The 18,564-nt window shown below is 42.2% G+C and overlaps 1 protein-coding gene and 1 long non-coding RNA gene across 3 annotated transcripts in view; one reads left to right on the plus strand and one right to left on the minus strand.

Moving 5' to 3' along the window:
* RGMB (repulsive guidance molecule BMP co-receptor b) overlaps positions 1-3,049 on the minus strand; it is a 28,804-nt gene extending 25,755 nt beyond the window's left edge. Inside the window, exons 1-2 of one of the 2 annotated variants that reach the window (XM_077863532.1) lie at positions 2,846-3,049; positions 1,307-1,382 (exon numbers count right to left, since the gene is read on the minus strand). In XM_077863532.1, coding sequence (XP_077719658.1) covers positions 1,307-1,311 — 5 coding nt within the window. In that variant the 5' untranslated portion in view covers positions 1,312-1,382; positions 2,846-3,049. Of the gene's footprint in view, positions 1-1,306; positions 1,383-2,334; positions 2,466-2,845 lie in introns of those variants that run through there. The other variant, XM_077863523.1, reaches the window with a different exon arrangement.
* Positions 2,782-18,564, plus strand: part of LOC144292750 (uncharacterized) — a 50,302-nt gene continuing 34,519 nt past the window's right edge. The window contains exon 1 of the long non-coding RNA XR_013360091.1: positions 2,782-3,195. This is a non-coding gene — a long non-coding RNA (uncharacterized LOC144292750). The remainder of the gene's footprint in view (positions 3,196-18,564) is intronic.

An 18,564-nucleotide genomic window follows, 5' to 3' on the forward strand; every position in this document is an offset into this window, starting at 1 on the left:
CTTGCAACGACTACATGAATCGATGAACTAAAGTCAGTGAAATCCTGGTAGACATCTTTTCAAAAATCACCAAATCTAAACCGTTCTTCCGGCTCTTTTTCTAACAAAGAGTAAGGTGTTTCCTTTTCCCTAACCCTAGATTTAATTCGACACCTATAAAAGAAGCATGCCACCACGACCATACTTCAAAACACATCACCGAAAGTTAAGGATCAAATTCACTTTAGTTGGGCTCTTTTCGCTGTCATTACTTTCCATCATTTCTCCCCCTGCCACTACTTCTCCCCCACCTCCTATCCTGTTCCTTAAAATACACGGTGCTCTAAATTATCTTATCAATAGAGGGCGTCCTCGAGTCACTGCAGATTCTGGTATCGACAGGGTACTATTCTTTAGAGGGAAAACTTCAATTTTTTTCCCCCGAAGGTGCTTTATTGCTCATCTGTTGTAAAATTTGACAAGCTCAAGATTTATAAGCCTAACAATTCATTTTTTATTACCACATAAGTGTTCGGCCGGCTAGAGTAAAAATGTTAATTTTCACAATTAAACCGCAAGGTGGTTCCTGTTTTCAAGACTTCAGGTCACTCGACACACTCACAGGGCAAATTCGGACTGTTAGCAAGATCCTGAATCGGCCTGGAGAGCAAGAGCGTCGCGAATGGTCGCTCATAGCGCATCCACAGCCCCCCCCCCCCCCCACCCCCATCCCCAGCTCGAATGCTGCAAGTGAGGAGGATTTTAAGATTCTATAACGAAAAATCTGGGGATTCCCCTCCCCACCCCAATAAAATCAATGACTTATAAAAGTTTTACGTTTTAATCTGGAAGAAAAAATCGTGAAGTGACAGCTTGCCCAACTCACAAGATCACCCTATTTCCTGCCACTTGTACTCTTCCTCCCTTCATCTTTGTTTTCCGGGAGAAAAGGTGAGGCCAGAGCATCACAATTAGGGGACACACGGCAGAGCATCCTATGGTCTGAACGTGCGAATGAACAGAATTAAAACGCACGCCCGCAACATGAAAGGCATCTAAAGAAGACTTAGAGGTTTCTTTCGCTGACCCTATACGCGCCGTCTTTAGTTCCCTGTTAACACATCTCCCCTTTCCAGGAATCTAACGCGACGGTCCCCCTAGATCGCCTTAGGGCAGGAGAGCGAGGACTCAGACCGCGGTTGCGGTGTGTGCAGCCCCCTCTCGGGGCGCCCTCGCTGTCCCCCGGCCCAGGGTGCACGCAAAGCGGGGGCTGAAGCCGCCCGGAGTCCCACAGCCCCGCAGCGAGCAGCTAGCGGATCGTACTTACATCATGCTTAACCCTTCCGCTCCTGGAGGGGGCTGGGCGGGATCAGGGGGCCCCCGAACTCTGGAGCACGCAGGACCTGGGTGCGAGAGAAGACCCCAGAGCCCGCAGTGAGCGCGGCGCCCCGGGCGGGAGAGGGCGCGGGGCGGGAGCGGGGCTCATCCCCCGAGCACCCCCGGCTGCGCCCCCCGATCCCCGCGGGCGCCGCAGCGGATCGCACCGCTCAGAGCGGCAGGTGCAAAAAGCATTTGGGAGCCGCTTGCCAGCGCGCGGAGGTAATGCGCTTCCTGTCCATTTATCTCAGGAAACCAGCGCAGCCTTCTCTTCCAAACAAAATTAACCTCTCATTAGCCAGCCACTCACTCCCGAGAAGGCCTTAAAAGCTTTACCAGCTCGCTAATGTATTTAGGCTTTTCTTCCAGGCAAACGCAGCCGCGGTGGTGACTGTCATCAGCCCTGCGGGGGGGGGGGGGGGGGGGGGGAAGGGTGTGGGGTCCTCCGGACTCCCCCGGGAGCCAACCGCTTAGGGCCCCCCTACACCCCCCAGCCTCAAGTCAGGGAAACTCCGGCCCATCTGGATCCCACTTTGGGGTGCTCTGCAGACCGGTCACGCCTGCACGGCAGAAGGAGCCCTGCAAGTTGCCACTAGTTTCAAGAGCGCCCCTCGGCTCCAGTCCTCAGCTCTCCCATCCTCAAGCAACGGGGCAGGGTCCCCGGGGGTGCGCGGGCGCTGCCTGCCGTCCCCCGCCCCAGCCGGGCCCGCGGCGCTCGGGAGGGGCCGGCGGCGGAGGGCGGGCTGCGGGCCAGCCCCTTCCAGGAGCCGACGGTCAACGTGGTTCCAGGTCTGCGAGGGGCGGCAAAGGGGAGGCCCCCGCGAGCGCGGGGGAGCTGCTCACCCCGGGCCCCGCCGCCCCGAGGCCGGCGGATGGATGCCACACAGGTGGACCGCGACCTGCGCAAACCCGGCCCGCCCGCCGCCCGCCCCCCACGTCCCCGGCCCACCGCAAACTCCGACAAAATAAACAGCTCACCACAGGCATTCCCTTGTCTGCAGCGCGACGCCTGCCAGCTGGGAAAATAAGCCGCAAGCCCCGCGGCGGGGGCCCGGGGAGGGCAGCGCGGCGGCCGCGCGTCTCCCCGCGGCGGGGCCCGGCCCCCGGGCCGCCCCACGCCCCGCCCCGCGCCCGCCGAGCGCGCCCCCGCCGCCCGGTCCCTCCCGCTCTCCCCGCCCGGGTCTCGGAGCCCCGACGCCGCCCCCTGTCGGCGCCCCCCGGATCGCGCTCGGTTCCGGGGTGCTCCCCACCTCGTCACCCCGCGTCCCGCACCAAGAGCCCCGCACGCGGCCAGCGCCACCCCGCCCTGTGCGCTCCCGCCGCAGCGGCCGCGTCCCGGCCCCCCCGGGGGTGGGGGTGGGGGGCTCCCCGCGCTCCGCGCCTCGGCACCTGCACAGAGGCGGCCCACCCCGCCCCCGCGCCTTTGCACGCCTTTCGCCCGCTGTGCACCAGCGGCCACGAAGGGCGCCCCCTCCCCCCCGTAAGTGACCTCTGGGGGTCTCCCCGGTGTTCGCGGCGGGCACCGGCTCTGCACTGTCGCTGAAATAGGGAATCCCGGGGTCCTCCCTGTCCGCCTCGGGGGCCAGCGTGGAGGCTGACGGCCGACCCGTGCCCAGCGTAACGATTTGCGAGTTGCGGGGGGCGGGGGGGGGGCGCGGGGGGGATTGAAAGAGACATCTAAGACCCGGGTGAGGACGTGTGTCACGAGGAGCAAGCCCGCGACATGCTGGAGGAACGACAGTCACTTGAATCAGAGCAGAAGGTGTGGCGAGCAAGAGGGGAGCAGTTAGCTTTCTCCCCCACAGGCTCAGCTTCCAGAGTTGGACGTGAGCATCACAGGTATTCAGCGGGAGCTCCCGGTGTGTGTGTGTGTGTGTGTGTGTGTGTGTGTGTGTCCAGGGAAAGGTTCAGGCATCTTGCCTTAGGTATTACACTTTTTTTTTTTTTCTTTTTTTGGCTCCTTGGAAGTATCTTTGACCCTGTCCATCTCTTTTCTTCCCTTCGGTCCCCACTCCTCCTAGTAATTTCCCGACCTAACGCTAGAGGCGGCATAGGGCAGCGTAAAGAGGACCGAGTGCCAATCCGGGGTGGGAAGGGGCTCGTCCTGACTTTCCGAGCAGGACTCTGGGGCAACCGATTTAATGTTTTTGAACTTAGGGGTCACTACCAAGAAAGAGTGTGCTAAGGGCAGTGGTCTGGTTCCTTCTGGCTCTGAAATTAGGTGACAAGGGACGCCTCCTTTCACCCTCTATAGATTCCCTGTTAAAGTGCTTTCTCACCTTGCTTTGTCCTCTCCAAGTGCCAAATTGGAAAAAAAAAAATATTGGGGATGTTTTAAGGTAAATCTAAAATACATTGAAAAATCCTTATCTTCGTACTTAGAATAAAAAACAAAAACAAAAACAAAAACCGCAAAACCAAAACTCAAACCAAAACCAAAGCCCCCCAGCTCCTGGTCTACAGAAACAAGGAATTTTTTTTTTTTTTTTTTTTGAAACAAGGAATTTTAATGCCCCCACTTGCTTTGCCTTTGAAAAGCCACACCAGCAATCAGAAGAGCAGAACTTTGATTTAGAACCTAAAGGCCAGTCTTAGGTTTTTCTTTTTTTGTTTTTGTTTTTTTCCTTCTACCAACACAAAGACAAGCTGACTCGAAAAGTAGTGGTGAACAAGAGTTCAAAGCAAGCCCAGTGATCCATTTCCTAAAGCAGACCCAGTCCTCCAGCACCTCTCTGCTAAACTGGCCCTGGACATCACAGAAAGAGTCACAATCCCCTTCTTCCACTCCTTCCCATAAATATTAGGCAGTGGAACCTGGATGCTAACTTACCAATCATCGTGTAAATGCATTCATTAAATCAATACAGTTACCTTTTCCTCAGCCTTATGATACTTCCCAGGATTTTTGATTCCCTATCCAGTTTGGAACCTGTAGACTTAGCTCTTCCTCTGGGCAACCCGGGCTGTGTGTTTTTTTGGGATCTTTTCTGAAACCAAGACAAAAAGGGTGAAATTTCACAATGAAGTCTTAATCCTTAAGCAACAAATCTCTTGCTTCTTCAATGTCACCAAGAATTTCAGAATTGCTTAGCTTTCATAGCAATGCACACTTTAAAAAATTATCCATTAAAGGGAACTCTTAAGCATACTTTCATTAAGGGAAAAAGGTTTTTTTAGACAGTAGCGGTGGAAAGATACTTTGAGCTTATCTAATTTGGTTGCTTTCATTTGTATTAGTAACCCACCTTCCCTCACCCTACCCCTGCCCACAGTCCCATTCATACATGCTAAAAACTGTTCTAATTGGAACGTGGATGTTGCATTAGTGAAAGGACGTAGCTAATTTTTTTCTTCCAAAATTCTTCATCTTGCTCAATGCTCCACTACTTTTTTCTCTTATCTCTCTTTAATCTTTCTTTTTTTCTCATACCAACCAATATAATCCAAAGATGGCAATAGAAAAGGGACAAGAAATCACTTTTCAGTAAAATCGATTTAGTTTTTGTCTGTTGACTGTTAAGAGTCTTCTGATGATGCAACGTGTATTTGTACCATCTTCTGAATTTCCACTTAAATGTGATAGAACTTCAGTTTTCAAAATGTTCAGCTAATGTATACATCCAACTTTCCAGTTGTTAAGGTCTTACATACATAGTTTGCTTACTTTTGATGTTTCTAAATTTTTCCTTTTGCAATTTGGGGGGAGTCATCTCAATTATCAAGTAAGATACGAATCTGTTTTCTAGTATTTCTTATTTTGGTTTACTTGTATATTTTGTTGAAATTCTTCTCTAGTTTCAGATTGATTCACAATTTGACAATTCCTTTATGTACTTATAATGTTTGAGATTCAAAATTACTGCTAATAAATTACACTATTTTATTTATTATTTATTTTTTTAAAGATTTTATTTATTCATGAGAGACAGAGAGAGAGACAGAGACACAGACAGAGGGAGAAGCAGGCTCCCCATAGGAAGCCCGATGCAGGACTGGATACAGGGACTCCGGGGTCACGCCCTGAGCGGAAGGCAGCCGCTCAACTGCTGAGCCACCCAGGTGTCCCTAATATACTATTTTAAATATTAATAGTACTTAGAGTAAGCTTGGGAAGAAATAGAATATTCATTTATAAAAGAATGCTAGGAGAAATGCTACTTTCTACAAGGGATTCATAAAAATAGCTTATTTAGGTAAATGCTATTGAAGTTCATCAAGACCTCTTTTATTTTAGAGGGTCATTGTTTAAATTGAGTAACATCATAAAGGATCCAAGACCTACTTCTACTTTTAAAAGGATGAAAATTTGCTGTACTTTTCCCCTCTATACAAAGATGTAAGGTTGCTGTCTTGAACTATCAGTTCATGTGATGGTTAAGGTAAAGAATTCTGGTAAATTGCAAATTTTAAAAATGCAATCTCTGGACACATAGCTATTGAACAAAGAAAATAAATAAACAAGAGAATATCAAAATATGAAAACTATTTCATTCTGTCAGCGATGTAAGCCTAGTTTGCTAGAGAAATCCTGCAGTACTAAAGTATTCCTACATATGTACACAATAAAATAGGTAAATAAATGCATATTAAAATAATAAAGTCAATATTCAAGTCAAAATACAATAAAAAATGGACCATAATCTCCTTGAAGTGTCAGGATAAAAGCCATAGTTTTTTGTCTGCTTGCTATTAGAAAATCTTTCATCGTGAACCTTTTGGCCACTCAGTGTAAAATAGTAGAACACGAAACTGCAGGGATTGGCCTTTTCCCTATTGTATTTGTTGATTATTTCAGTTGCAGTCATTATACACACACACAGTATCTTCTCTAGGTCTTGTAATATAAGTTGTAAGAGGCAAAGTATATATCCACTCTTTTACATTACATTTGCTCTATAAAAAACAAACTTCCAGAAGTTGGAAAATTATCTTTTTAGAGAGGTAAATAACTGCAAAGTTATTCTTCTATGAACCAGTTTAGACCTACCATGGTAATTTATAGTTTCTTTTAGAGGCAAAATCTCTATCCAGATGCTCACTTGTATACATAGTGGCAAAAACATTATGAAAATATTACAGGGTAGAATACACTACTATCCTTGAAATTCCATGAAATTTAAGATTTATGGGAAATTGGATACCCTCTATCCTGATAGTTAATACTACCAATTAAGAATTTTAATTGCTGTGTTCTAATATAATAGATGATTATGTTTATGCTTCACTAATATTAGGGAAGGTTCCAAAAATATACATTTTAATTCAATTTAATAAATTGGAACAATAACGAGACCAAAGGAATCTGTTCAAATAATCACGAGTACAAAAATAATAAGTCTTCCCCTCCTTCTGTTCTCATATTTCATCATTCCATCATTTCAAATTGTCCAAGCCACATAAAGAGGCTTGGGTAGTGTTTGTGCCAGAAGCAAGGCTAGACTCAAGCCCGAGAATGAACCCAGGGATGAAAACTGCATGTTTGTCAGAAGCTTGAATGAAATGAATCTGACTGAATTCAGGAGTGGGATTCGTTTCAGAAGAAGAGGCTAGTTTGGGAGTAGGAAAGGATCCTCAGGGGTCAGGTTCTTGCTGTTGAGTAGTAGTTAATGACTCTTCAGCTGTCCCAGCTGGGACTGTCCATCAACAAGGAATGTGAGGAATGGATGAGCGATGTAGGGCTCTATGTGAATTAGAAGAAGCTTCCCTGTCCCCTGTGCCCTGGGGTGGGGTCCATGGGGGAGAGGAGATGCATGCCCCAGACCCCCTGGTTAAGCAATCAGCATCCAGGATACTTGCTCCTTGTTAAAGAAAGGATCTGATACTGACTAGATACAAATCCTGCCTTCTAATTTTTTCATTGATCAACCCATTTTTGAGTACTCACTAATGAGCCTTGCAATCTTCTAAATCCTGGGGATACTGCTGTAAACAATTCAGACAAGGCCCTTAAGAATGTGCATTCTGGTGGTGGTGGAAGAATAAAGAGGTTAAAAGTTAACAAACAGAAATAACTTTAATAATGCTACAGAGTTTAAGGAATAGGGTGCTGTGACAGAGAGTAATAAGGCCGAAAAGAAGCCACCATTAGTGGAAGGGCTCTCTGAGATACCGCACACCCGCCATGAAGGCCCAGAAGGAAAAGGGGCAAAGGGTTCCAGGCAGAGGTCAAAATCTCAAGGCATGACCAGTCTTGGAGTGTTCAAGGAACAGAAAAACCTAAAGCAGAGAGAGTACCTTCACCTGGGAGAATTTTTAGCAATTTAAGCAGAGTTTTTAAATTCTCAGTTGGCATTTGAATAGGGGAGACTTCTTGGTTGGTCCCAAACCTCAGAAAGATTAAAAAAAAAAAAAAAGAGGTAGAGGTTGGATGGTTTAGTCGGTTAAGTGTCCGACTCTTGATTTCAGCTTAGGTTGTGACCTTAGGGTCCTTGGATCGAGCCCCACATCAGGGTCCACGCTCAGCGTGAAGTCGGCTTGGGATTCTCTCTCTCCTCTTCCCTCTGCTCCAACCTTTACTCCCGCTATCTGTCTCTAAAATAAATAAGTAAAATCTTTAAACAAAACAGAACAAAGCAAAACAAAACAGAGGGAGCATTTCTTTAATTATGAATAGGATTGACACCGGGTATCTGGCTCCCTGGAGATCTAACTGCATCCCTACAACCTTTCTCTGAAGCACAGATTAATTATTGTTCTCATTTTCTAGAGGAGGAAATTTAAGTTAAAAGATTTAAAAACATGCCCAAAGATACATAATAAGTAGTTGGTACAGATTTTAAACTGAGTCTTATTCTAAGCTCCAGCTGTATCCTTTGGACTTCATTGTTCTGCATTATTTACTGGACAGTCTTTGTTAGAATGCCCACAGATTCATCCTAAAGTTTTTGAGCCACTGAGAAATCAAATTGGTGTCATTAATAGGTGAATTGAAAATGAACTGGTTGGAAAAAAAAAAAAAACCTTAAGAATTATTTTTAGAGGGGCACCTCGGTGGCTCATTCAGTTACGTATCTGACCCTTGGTTTGGGCTCAGGTCATGATTTCCCAATCGTGGGATTGAGCTCCCCATCCTGCTCTGAGCTCAGCATGGAGTTTTCTTCAGATTCGCTCTCTCCTTTCTACTCACTCACTCTCTTAAATAAATACTTATTATTATTATTTTTTTAAGAATTATTCTTAGAAATTTTAATTAAAACCTGTGGTCATCTTCTAGCCTGATCAAGAATCTCTCCTCAATAGGGCAGGGAGCTAGAGTCTCTAATTTCCCCAATTCACACTCTGCTACTCTGTACAGCTCTTACCAGGGGACTTGAATGAAAATTCTTGGCTTCATTGGATGCCCGGTAGCCTATGGCTTGATCTCGGAAGTACAAGTTTTGGTACACACTCCTTCAATGGGAGGCCTCTAAGTTTCCAATGAATTCATGAACAATTAATTTGTGGACATACTCTTGCCTGATTCACAACTTAGCTCATGCCATTTCCTTACTGTTCGGGGCCATGTGACTATGGCAATGCATCAGGAGTGTCTGTGGTGCCAGATACACAGTAATACTAGTGTTTCCTACCACATTCAGAGCCTGGAAAGAGAACTGGGGGTCATGACGTGGCAAAAGTCCGACAGAGTCATGATGTAAAATAATCCAGGAAATCAGTGCGCAGCTTTATTACTGTACTCATTACTACTACAGACAGATAGCTAGCCTTGTTATGTCTACTTACTCATTCAATTAGTCGAGTTGGTTATCTGGCCAATCAATCTTTCAACAAATATTTATTTAACTCCTTGCTATGTGCCAACTCTCTTCTAGGTACTAGGGATATATCAATGAAAGAGAAAAGAGTGAGGAACTAAGAAATACACCAATGAATAAAACATAAGAATGCTTCTCCCTCTGAGAGAAGGAGAGAGTATACATAAATACGAAGAGACATTCTAGACATTGTAGAGTGTATTTAGAGGAGTAAAGTACTCGGGGAAAAATAGAACATGATAGTGGAATGTGGAAGGCTGGTTTGTATGCCCAATTTTTTAAGGGGTGGCTAGGGTGGGCTTCACTGAGTAAGTGACATTTGAGCAAACACCCTTGGAGAAGTTATTCGAATGACCTACATATCTCATCTGAAGGAAGGGAGCTCAAGGCAGAGGCAAAAGCCAGGGCGAAGATCCTGAGGTGGGAGCATGCTTGACATATTCGAGAAAAAGAAATGAGGCCAGTTTTGTTTGCCAGAACAGAGTGAGCAGGGCAGAGTGGTAGATATGAAGTCAGAGATATTATGGGGTCCTGGGTTGCAGAGAACTTCTAGGCCACTGTAAGGATTCTGACTCCATTTAGGAGCCTCTGGAGAACCTGTAAGCATGACATTATCTGAAGTTCAGGAGTTTGCTCATGTTGTTTCGTTGAGAATATACGATAGCCGCTAGGCAAGGGTGGAAGCTGAGAGTCCATGGGATGGTTATTTCAGTAATCTGTGGAAGAGATGACAGTGGCTCAGATCAATGGTAGTGAAGAAGTTGTTCAGAAGTGGCTAGATTCTGGATATGTTTTGAGTTCAAATAAAAAAGATTTCTTCATAGATCATATGAGGGTGTTTGAGAGCAAGAGAGGAGCCAGGGATGACTGACTCTAAGGGTTGAGGAACATCAAGAATGATTAGCATCAATTGAACTAAGGGTTGGAACAGAGTTTTGGTGTCTGAGAGACAAAATGCACCAATTAAAGAACTGATTTTATTCAGCCTGTTGCAATAGGGAGAAAGATTATTAATAAATAGAAAGGGGCTTTGAGGGAGACTTTGAGGGAGACGCAGGTAGGCAAGAGAGTCATCAGGCTGTCTTGTGGGAGGCATGAGGAAGGATGGAAGAGGGCTCTTATCCGTGTCCTTGAGGAAGGGTGGAGGTGGGTAATTTTGGAATGTTTGACATCAAGGTGGTGCTTCGTGGTTATCCACTTCTTCTTTTTTTTTTTTTTTTTAAGATTTTATTTATTTATTCATGAAAGACACAGAGAGTGGGGCAGAGACAAAGGCAGATGGAGAAGCAGGTTCCCTGCCAGGAGCCCAATGTGGGCCTCGATCTTAGGACTCTTGGATCCTGACCTGAGCCAAAGGCAGATGCTCAACCACTGAGCCACCTAGGTGCCCCTATCCATTTCTTTGGATGCAAAAGAGTGGGAGCAGGGGGCTCAGGTAAAGTTAAATTTTATCTGGGGGGAAAAGTAAGAGTCCAGTTTTGGATTTATTAGGTTTAAGATTTCTGTTAGAATTCCTCGTGAAAATCTCTTCAATATTTTCTTGTCTGCCTCAAGATATTTGCTATATCTAGCCCTAAATCCTCATACTGCGTGTAAAAATATGTGATTGAATAATCAATCTTATTTCAGAATGCAGAGGAAGTCTCTGAATTATGTTTTTTCTTATGCAAGCATTTTCATCTTTAACAGCATTCGTATTACTGAACGATCTATTTTAATGAAATTGGAGCCAAGTTTTCCTTCGTCTGACACTTGAAGTATTGCGGGTCTCGGTGATAGGATTCATGAATCACGAAAGACTGCTGGGTGCTCGTCAGGATTGATTTCATATTCCCACCTCTCATATGTATCACATGTTCTCTCCCCTGTGTGCACTTAGGTGTCCAGTAGAATTAGAGAAAACCATAGCTTTCTTTAGTAAAGTCTCCTAAAGATATGTGAGAATCTTTTTGATGACTATATACAATCAAAGACTTGAAATGGTACATTTGGTTATAGTGTTAGAGGTCATCGATTTAGATTTTCACCAAATGTCCTACCCCTCATGGAGTGCCTCACATTTCATATGAAATTCCAGGCAGCCAATACTTGATCAAAGTAGTTAGACAAGTAACAAGAAATGTAGCTGCCTTTTGGGAAAGAGACTGGAAATTGCAGACTTCAAATTATATGTATGAGGAATGAGAAGACAGTGAGGATATAGAAGTTTTAGGTAGGAAGGAATACATTGTATGTAGAAATCTTAAAAGTTCAACTTAAGGCACAAAAGACAAAAAGTTAGATCAAACTGTAGCAAGAACTTGTGAAATGTAAGAAAATATTCTTAAAATTTATTTTTTGTTTATTTATGAGAGAGAGTGAGCACAAGTGGGAGGGTCAGGGAGAGGTAGAGCCAATCTCTCTCTTTTTTAAAAAAAATTTTATTTATTTATGATAGTCACAGAGAGAGAGAGAGAGAGAGAGAGAGGCAGAGACACAGGCAGAGGGAGAAGCAGGCTCCATGCACCGGGAGCCCGATGTGGGACTTGATCCCGGGTCTCCAGGATCATGCCCTGGGCCAAAGGCAGGCGCCAAACCACTGTGCCACCCAGGGATCCCCAGGTAGAGCCAATCTTAAGCAGATTCCCCATTGAGTGCAGAGCCCGACATGGGGCTCGATCTCAGGACCCTGAAGTCACCACCTGAGCAGAAACAAAGAGTTGGATCCTTCAAGGATTGTGCCACTCACGTGCCCCATAACTAAATTTTCTTAATTAATAATGGAAATGAGGCTCAGAAACTGGTGCAAGCTCTCACTAATATATGGTCTCACTTACTCTCACAATGATCCTACAAACCTAGATATTATTATTTTCTGCATTCTACAAATCAGGAAATTTAGAAGGTGGGGTAACTTCCCGAGTCATGCTCTTTCCTGTGAACAGTAGGAAGTTGAAGAATATAGTATTCTGACCCATGTCTCTGCTTATAAAATCTCTTGGCCGTCACACTGAGTACTACTTTCTATTTATGTATTATTTAAGAGTTTTATCATTTTTACTTTGCCGTCTTTTGTCTGACTAACAAATTCCTGTAGCCTTTGTATGGGAGGCATTTCTTTCCTAGCCTTCTACTAATTCTTCTCTTCCAAATGTTACAATCAATGTCTCTTTTATTACATAATACTCCTAGAATGAACTTCAGTTGGTACTAAACCAGAGCAATGCAAATAAAACTCCTTAATTGTGTTAAACACTATACTTAATGAAGGATAAAATGTATTATTGAATTTTTGTGTTGGTGACACATTATTGACATCTTTCATTTTTCTCAGGTTCTTTTGTGTTCTGTTCTCATTATTTTTTTGTGGTTCTCACTGCTTTCTATGTGAGCCACATCACTGTTTTCCTTTATTGAATAAATCATTTTTATTGTTTTTCACCTCTTTCTCCCAAATTCTCAGGCTCATATTCTATTTTAATCCTAATTTTCAAAACCAGCACAATTCTTCCAATCACTTATAAGTTTGATTACAATTAATTTCTTCACTCTCAACTTCTAATGAAAGTGCTAAATAATACTAGCTTCTAAATAAAGGACTTGCATGAAACTCTATTTAGTGTTTTCTCTCAATCAGGATATCTTACGTTTCTAAGTACTTTCTGGGCTTGTTTTTTTTTTTTTTCTCCTGAAATGGCTTTTTAAAGTTTTAAATTTTATTTATTTATGTATGTATTTTTTAGCAATATTGTCTCCCCAGTAGTTCAATTTCAATTTCTCCCATCTCTTGTCACAGAAGAAATTATATATCCTACATATTGGCTTGAATAGTAATTCATAGGTAGAGCTATTTGGCTATTTTGGCCAAAATCAAGGGGCTTTTGGTCACTTTTCTTTTCCAGCTGGCAAAATGCTAAATGCCTCCAAGGGTTTCCTGCAAGAGCTAACTTAAGAAACATATCAGGCTGTGTATACCTGCGATACTCAGAACCTGGTTACTTCCAGACATGAATCCTGGAACTGGTCAACACTGGGTAATCCACTGAGTCAACAATGAAATCAAGAAGCTGGTTGCATGCTATAGCTCAAATTTATGAGAAAGAGATAATTTAACATGTCATGGAATCATCCCCTCAAATTTGCCTTTCTAACACTTATTGCAAGGAATCTGAGCCTCGGCATATCTTTTGGTTTTTCTCTACTTCTTTGGAAGGCACTCCATTTTACCTCACTGATTTTTCTTAAACTGTTAAGACTGATGGCAAGCAAAATGTCAATGAAATGCCATTTTCTAATGTGAAACTTCTAGTTTCTGTTTGGGTTTCTGCCAGAATAGATTTATTATGAGTAAGTTCTCAAGTCAATCTTTCTCTTTTTTTTTCTTAAAAATAATAAAATGCAACTTTTCTTTCTTTCCTTCTTTTTTTTTAAGATTTTATTTATTTATTCATGAGAGACACACACACACACACAGAGAGAGAGAGAGAGAGAGAGAGAGAGGCAGAGACACAGGCAGAGGGAGAAGCAGGCTCCATGCTGGGAGCCCGGCGTGGGACTTGATCCTGGGTCTCCAGGATCAGGCCCTAGGTTGAAGGCAGTGTTAAACCGCTGAGCCACCCAGGCTGCCCCCCACCCCCGCCTTTTTTTTTTTTTTTTAAGATTTTATTTATTTGACAGAGAGCATGAGCAGCGGGGTGGGGGGGGGGATGGAGAGGCAGAGGGAGAGGGAGAAGCAGATTCCATTAAGCAGGGAGCCCCACATGGGGCTCAACCCTTGGGATCATGACCTAAGCCAAAGGTAGACTGAGCTGCCCAGAAGCCTCTTCCTTTCCTTTCCTTTTTTTCCTTTCCTTCTCTCTCTTTCTCTTTCTTTCTTCCTCTCTTTCTTCCTCTCTTTCTTTCTTTCTTTCTTTCTTTCTTTCTTTCTTTCTTTCTTTCTTTCTTTCTTTCTTTCTTCTTCTCTTTCTTTCTTTCTTTCTTTCCTTTCTTTCTTTCTTTCCCTCCCTTCCTCCCTTCTTTCCTTTTATTGTGATTCTTCAGAGACTGTTCCTGATTAGAAGGGTGAAAAAATAATTTGACATTTTAAATCAAGTAGGAAAAGGATTTCTGTTAAGTACCTTTTGTGTGTGTGTGTGTGTTAAGTACCTTTTATTACTGTCCTTTGTTCAGAGAATATCAGGTAATTGGGAGAACACGTGGAAGTTTCCAATCATCTACCTCCCACGTCTGGTTTCACAATATGCAGTTTGCATCTTCATATTATAATTTAGAGCTATAAGAATCCATGCTATTTTTGAGGTGAATGATGCCATAGTTGTTTTAGGTTTTTTAAAAGATTTTCATTATATCACAACCGTGACTTTTTTTACTGCTTCATAGAAGAGTGCTAAGCTTGGTAGTTTTTTATAACTACTCTATAAATAAAGTTTTTGTTGCTGTCCAATACCTACAAAATAATAGATGGTTATTAATTATCAGATTATTAATGTTAATAGATTATCATTTATTAATCATCTATTATATTTATCTATAATATAGATCATAATACAGATAAGTATATAATACTTATCTATCTAAATAACATTATCCATCCAAATAATATAGATAAATATTGTAGATAAAATAATAACCTATTATAATTGATAATTGATAATTTATTAATCATTTATTATAATTTATGATTATCAATTTTTTGTAGGTCCTGGACATCAACAAAAACTATTTATAGAGTAAATAAGTATTTATATAGGGGAACAATTTTTTGGTTTATTAAACACATTTCACTAATAAAACTACTTAAATAATCATTCCTAGGATGACAAACAGTAAAAGGAAATAAACGATGTAACATCAAAAATATATATATCTGTAACAGATGAAGTATAATATTTCTGTCAGCTTTTTGGTATGCAGATGAGCCTGAAGGAAATATATTATTCAGAAAAATGCTCACTGAGAAACACTTGGTGCCGGAAGAGCAATTCACTTTACTCTCTATTTATGATACTCAGCTCTCTACTCTTTAGTGGCATGTATTTTTATTAGTTTGCATTATGCAGCATATTCACAAGCCAGAGACACAAAGATTCACTGAAACAAAGCAAACAGGAAAGCGGATAGGCAGACGGAGAGAATTCGGAATATTCAAGATCTTACTAAATAGACTGGTTACATGCTGTAGCTAAAACCTTTGAGAAGGAGACAATGCAAAATTTAACAACAGCTCTTCTTAATGGAACATATCAGGGCTAGCTTCAATGGTCCAGATTAATTTGCTGGCTTGTCCTTGTCATATTTTTCCTTCCTGAAATAAATTGCCTTTTAGCTGGCATTTTCCTGCTGAGACCATACATAACTATGCACTTAGATGTGATTCAGGGGAGAATGAAAAGAGATGAAAAGTTTTCTGCATAACGCAAGACAAAATTAGAGTCTGTGCTCTGAACATCAGAGCCTACAGTTGACGTGTTTCCTCCCCCCTGAATAGCAGAAGTGGATCTCTGAACAAGCAGCGGCAGCATCAACAGGGAACTTGTTAACAATGCATAGTCTCAGGTCTTACCCTGGACCTACTGAATCAGAATCTCTGAGGATGGGGTCCGGCAACCTGTGTTCCAACAAACCTTCCTAGTGCTTCTGGTGCATGAGGACTTTCAGGCTGCCTCTTGCTACCTGCAGTGTGGTTCTTAACCCAGCAATGAAGGTATACCTGGAAGCTATTAAGAAATATAGACCTCAGACCCATGAAATCAGAATATACATTTTAATCAGATCTTTAGATGATTTCTCTGCTCATTAATGTTTGGAAGTGCCGGGCTAGCCCTTCTGTTCTGGTGTTCGGCCTTGGGTGCACAGCAAAACCACCTGGGGATGTTTAAGACTACCTTCAGAAATTCTGATTTAATGGGTCTGGGATATTGTCTGGACACCAGGGATTTTTTTCAAAGCTCGCAGGTAATTCTAATGGGCAGGTAAGGTTGAGAACCACTGCTCTGAGCCCTCGAACAGTTTATTTACCGATAAGTTTCTTTATAGGATTCCCAACAGTGTAGGGGAATTTAATCTTGAGCTAAATTAATAGAAGATCCCAGGTAAGAGAGGTGATTATTTCACCTTATTCTGAACAATCAGATCCCACTCACAGCACTGCCTTCAGCTGTGGGCTTCCTTCTGGAGAAGAATGTAGAAAAACTAGAGCATGTTCAGAGGGGTGGGACCAAGGGAAGCACTGCAAATCATTCCTGTGAGAAAAGGTTACAGGAATTTGTAGTTTAGGCAGCCAGAAGGTTCTTTTAATCATAAATCAGATGTTATCACTCTCATGCCTGTCACTTGCCATTGCACTTGGAAAGAAATCTAAGCCTTTTACCAAGTCCCTACATGATCTCGTACTTCCTACCTCTTTCACCTCATCTCATAACCCTCTGCTCCTCCCATTTCTCACTCTCTTGGGTCAAGTTGCTTCCTTTATGTTCCTTGGTCATTTTGAGAGTTTTCTTATTTAAGAGTGAATTCATTCTATTCCTTTTTGCCTAAAATGCTTTCCCCTTGGCTTTCTCAATTCTTCAACTTTCATGTTTACTCAGATATGGTGTCTTCCCTATGTACTCAATCTCTCCCGAAACCTTTCTGTAACAAAAGCCTACTTGGGTTCTTCTGGATATCTACTGTGATTGGTAATTATCTTGTTTACTTATTTATTTTCTATTTATGATCTTCCTCACTAGGATGTGGATTTGATGAGGACAGAGATCTTACTGGTCTTATTTATTACTATATTACCAGTGTTTAGAGCAGTGCCCAACACCGAGTAGGGGGTAAATAATGATTCATTGATTTAATGGAAAATGAAGGAATAGAGAAGACCTTGGGTACCATGATAGTTATTTTTAAATGTTTCAAGAATTGTAACTGGAAAGGTGTTTAGATTTGAATGGCTTCAAAGGCTATCCCTGAAGCCAAAACGTTAACATTGCAGGGGAGCCAATAGAAAAGAAATTTGGAAAACTGAAAGGAGCAAGAGGCAGCAAGAGGGAGACATTGTCCTAAGGTACATGGGTACAAGTTTCAGCTGAGTGGCATTTGACAGAGTTGTCAATGAGGTGACTTGAGCATTCAGAAGGTCATTGGTTTCAAGGATCGCTGACATCTTATTCAATCTCATGAGTCAAGAGAATGAGAAAGGAGGAGGGCTGCTATGGACAGAGGTATTGTCAATATTGAGAAGACAGAGAACATCGCCGTATTGCAGTGGAGAAAGGCGGAGACATATCAGAACTCCGTCACAAGACCTGAAAAGGACTAGACTAGAACCTGATTTTGTGTGTGTGTTAGAGCAAACAGCTCTATGCTCATCACCACTGTCATATCAATATCACAATTAATATTTTCAGAGTGACATATGGTCCTTTCTTAAAAAGTGTGACATGTTCCTTGTCATGTTTCATTTTGTAAAAATATTGTAAGTGTTGCATATTTATTCATCATTTATCTGTATTATTTTGATGACTTTTGAGTGTACATCCTATAAATAATTATGAAAACATATGAGTATCTTTGTAGTAAAATTTTGGGCACCTTTACGACTATGCTATAAAGAAAAATTCCCAGTAATGCAAATGTTAACTTAAAGGGTATTCAGATATTTAAGACTTTAATAATTGTTATTTATAATGAAAAACTTGAATCAATATTCGTTGTATAAGGAGTCAGGTAGATAAGTGATTTATTTTGGAAAGAATTCCACTCAAGATAATTAAGAGTTTGGGTATATAAAATTATGAAATCAACTTTCAGAAAAAAAAGCCAGCCATCTGGAAATTTCTATTCACCAAGGGTCCCCTAGCTGTCTACATTTGTGTACATGAATTTATATTACTTGAACAGAAATGGTTAGTACTGAGATAATCTACATATAATCTCATTGGCCTTACCGGCGCTGTCTGTCCACTCTGTCAGCAGAAATGCATTGTCATAATTAAACTTTGCTCTTTTCTAGTAATAAAAAAGAGATCAGTGGGCTAAGATATTTCACTCATTGATCTGTACAGAATGTATGCATCAAAAACATGTTTCGACGATTCATTCTGATAATTATTTTCCTGATGTTTCCAATCAGCAAATCTCATCAGAAAGGCTCAGCAGAAATTCCATAGGAAGGCCTAGGACCTTAAGTAATTAGTGAGAGAATGGTACCAACTAACTATTAAGGTAATTTCTAGAAGATAGCTCTACCCTACGTTGGATATTCAGCTGTTTCTTTTTTGTCGTTGCCATATGCTTTGTTATCATTAAATTGTGTATCAATGAGCTCAATGCTGGCAACTAATTTGGGCAATTAATTACTGAAATGGCTGATGGTAGCACTAACAGAGAATTAGAGTCTGGCTAATCAACATGTTCACAGCAGTTAAATTATAGTTTACCATTGCTACTGTCAGTTACGTTGTTAGAACTCTGGAGGAGGATTTCTAAA

This window comes from Canis aureus, chromosome 2, assembly GCF_053574225.1.
Source record: "Canis aureus isolate CA01 chromosome 2, VMU_Caureus_v.1.0, whole genome shotgun sequence".
Classification (NCBI taxonomy): domain Eukaryota; kingdom Metazoa; phylum Chordata; class Mammalia; order Carnivora; family Canidae; genus Canis; species Canis aureus.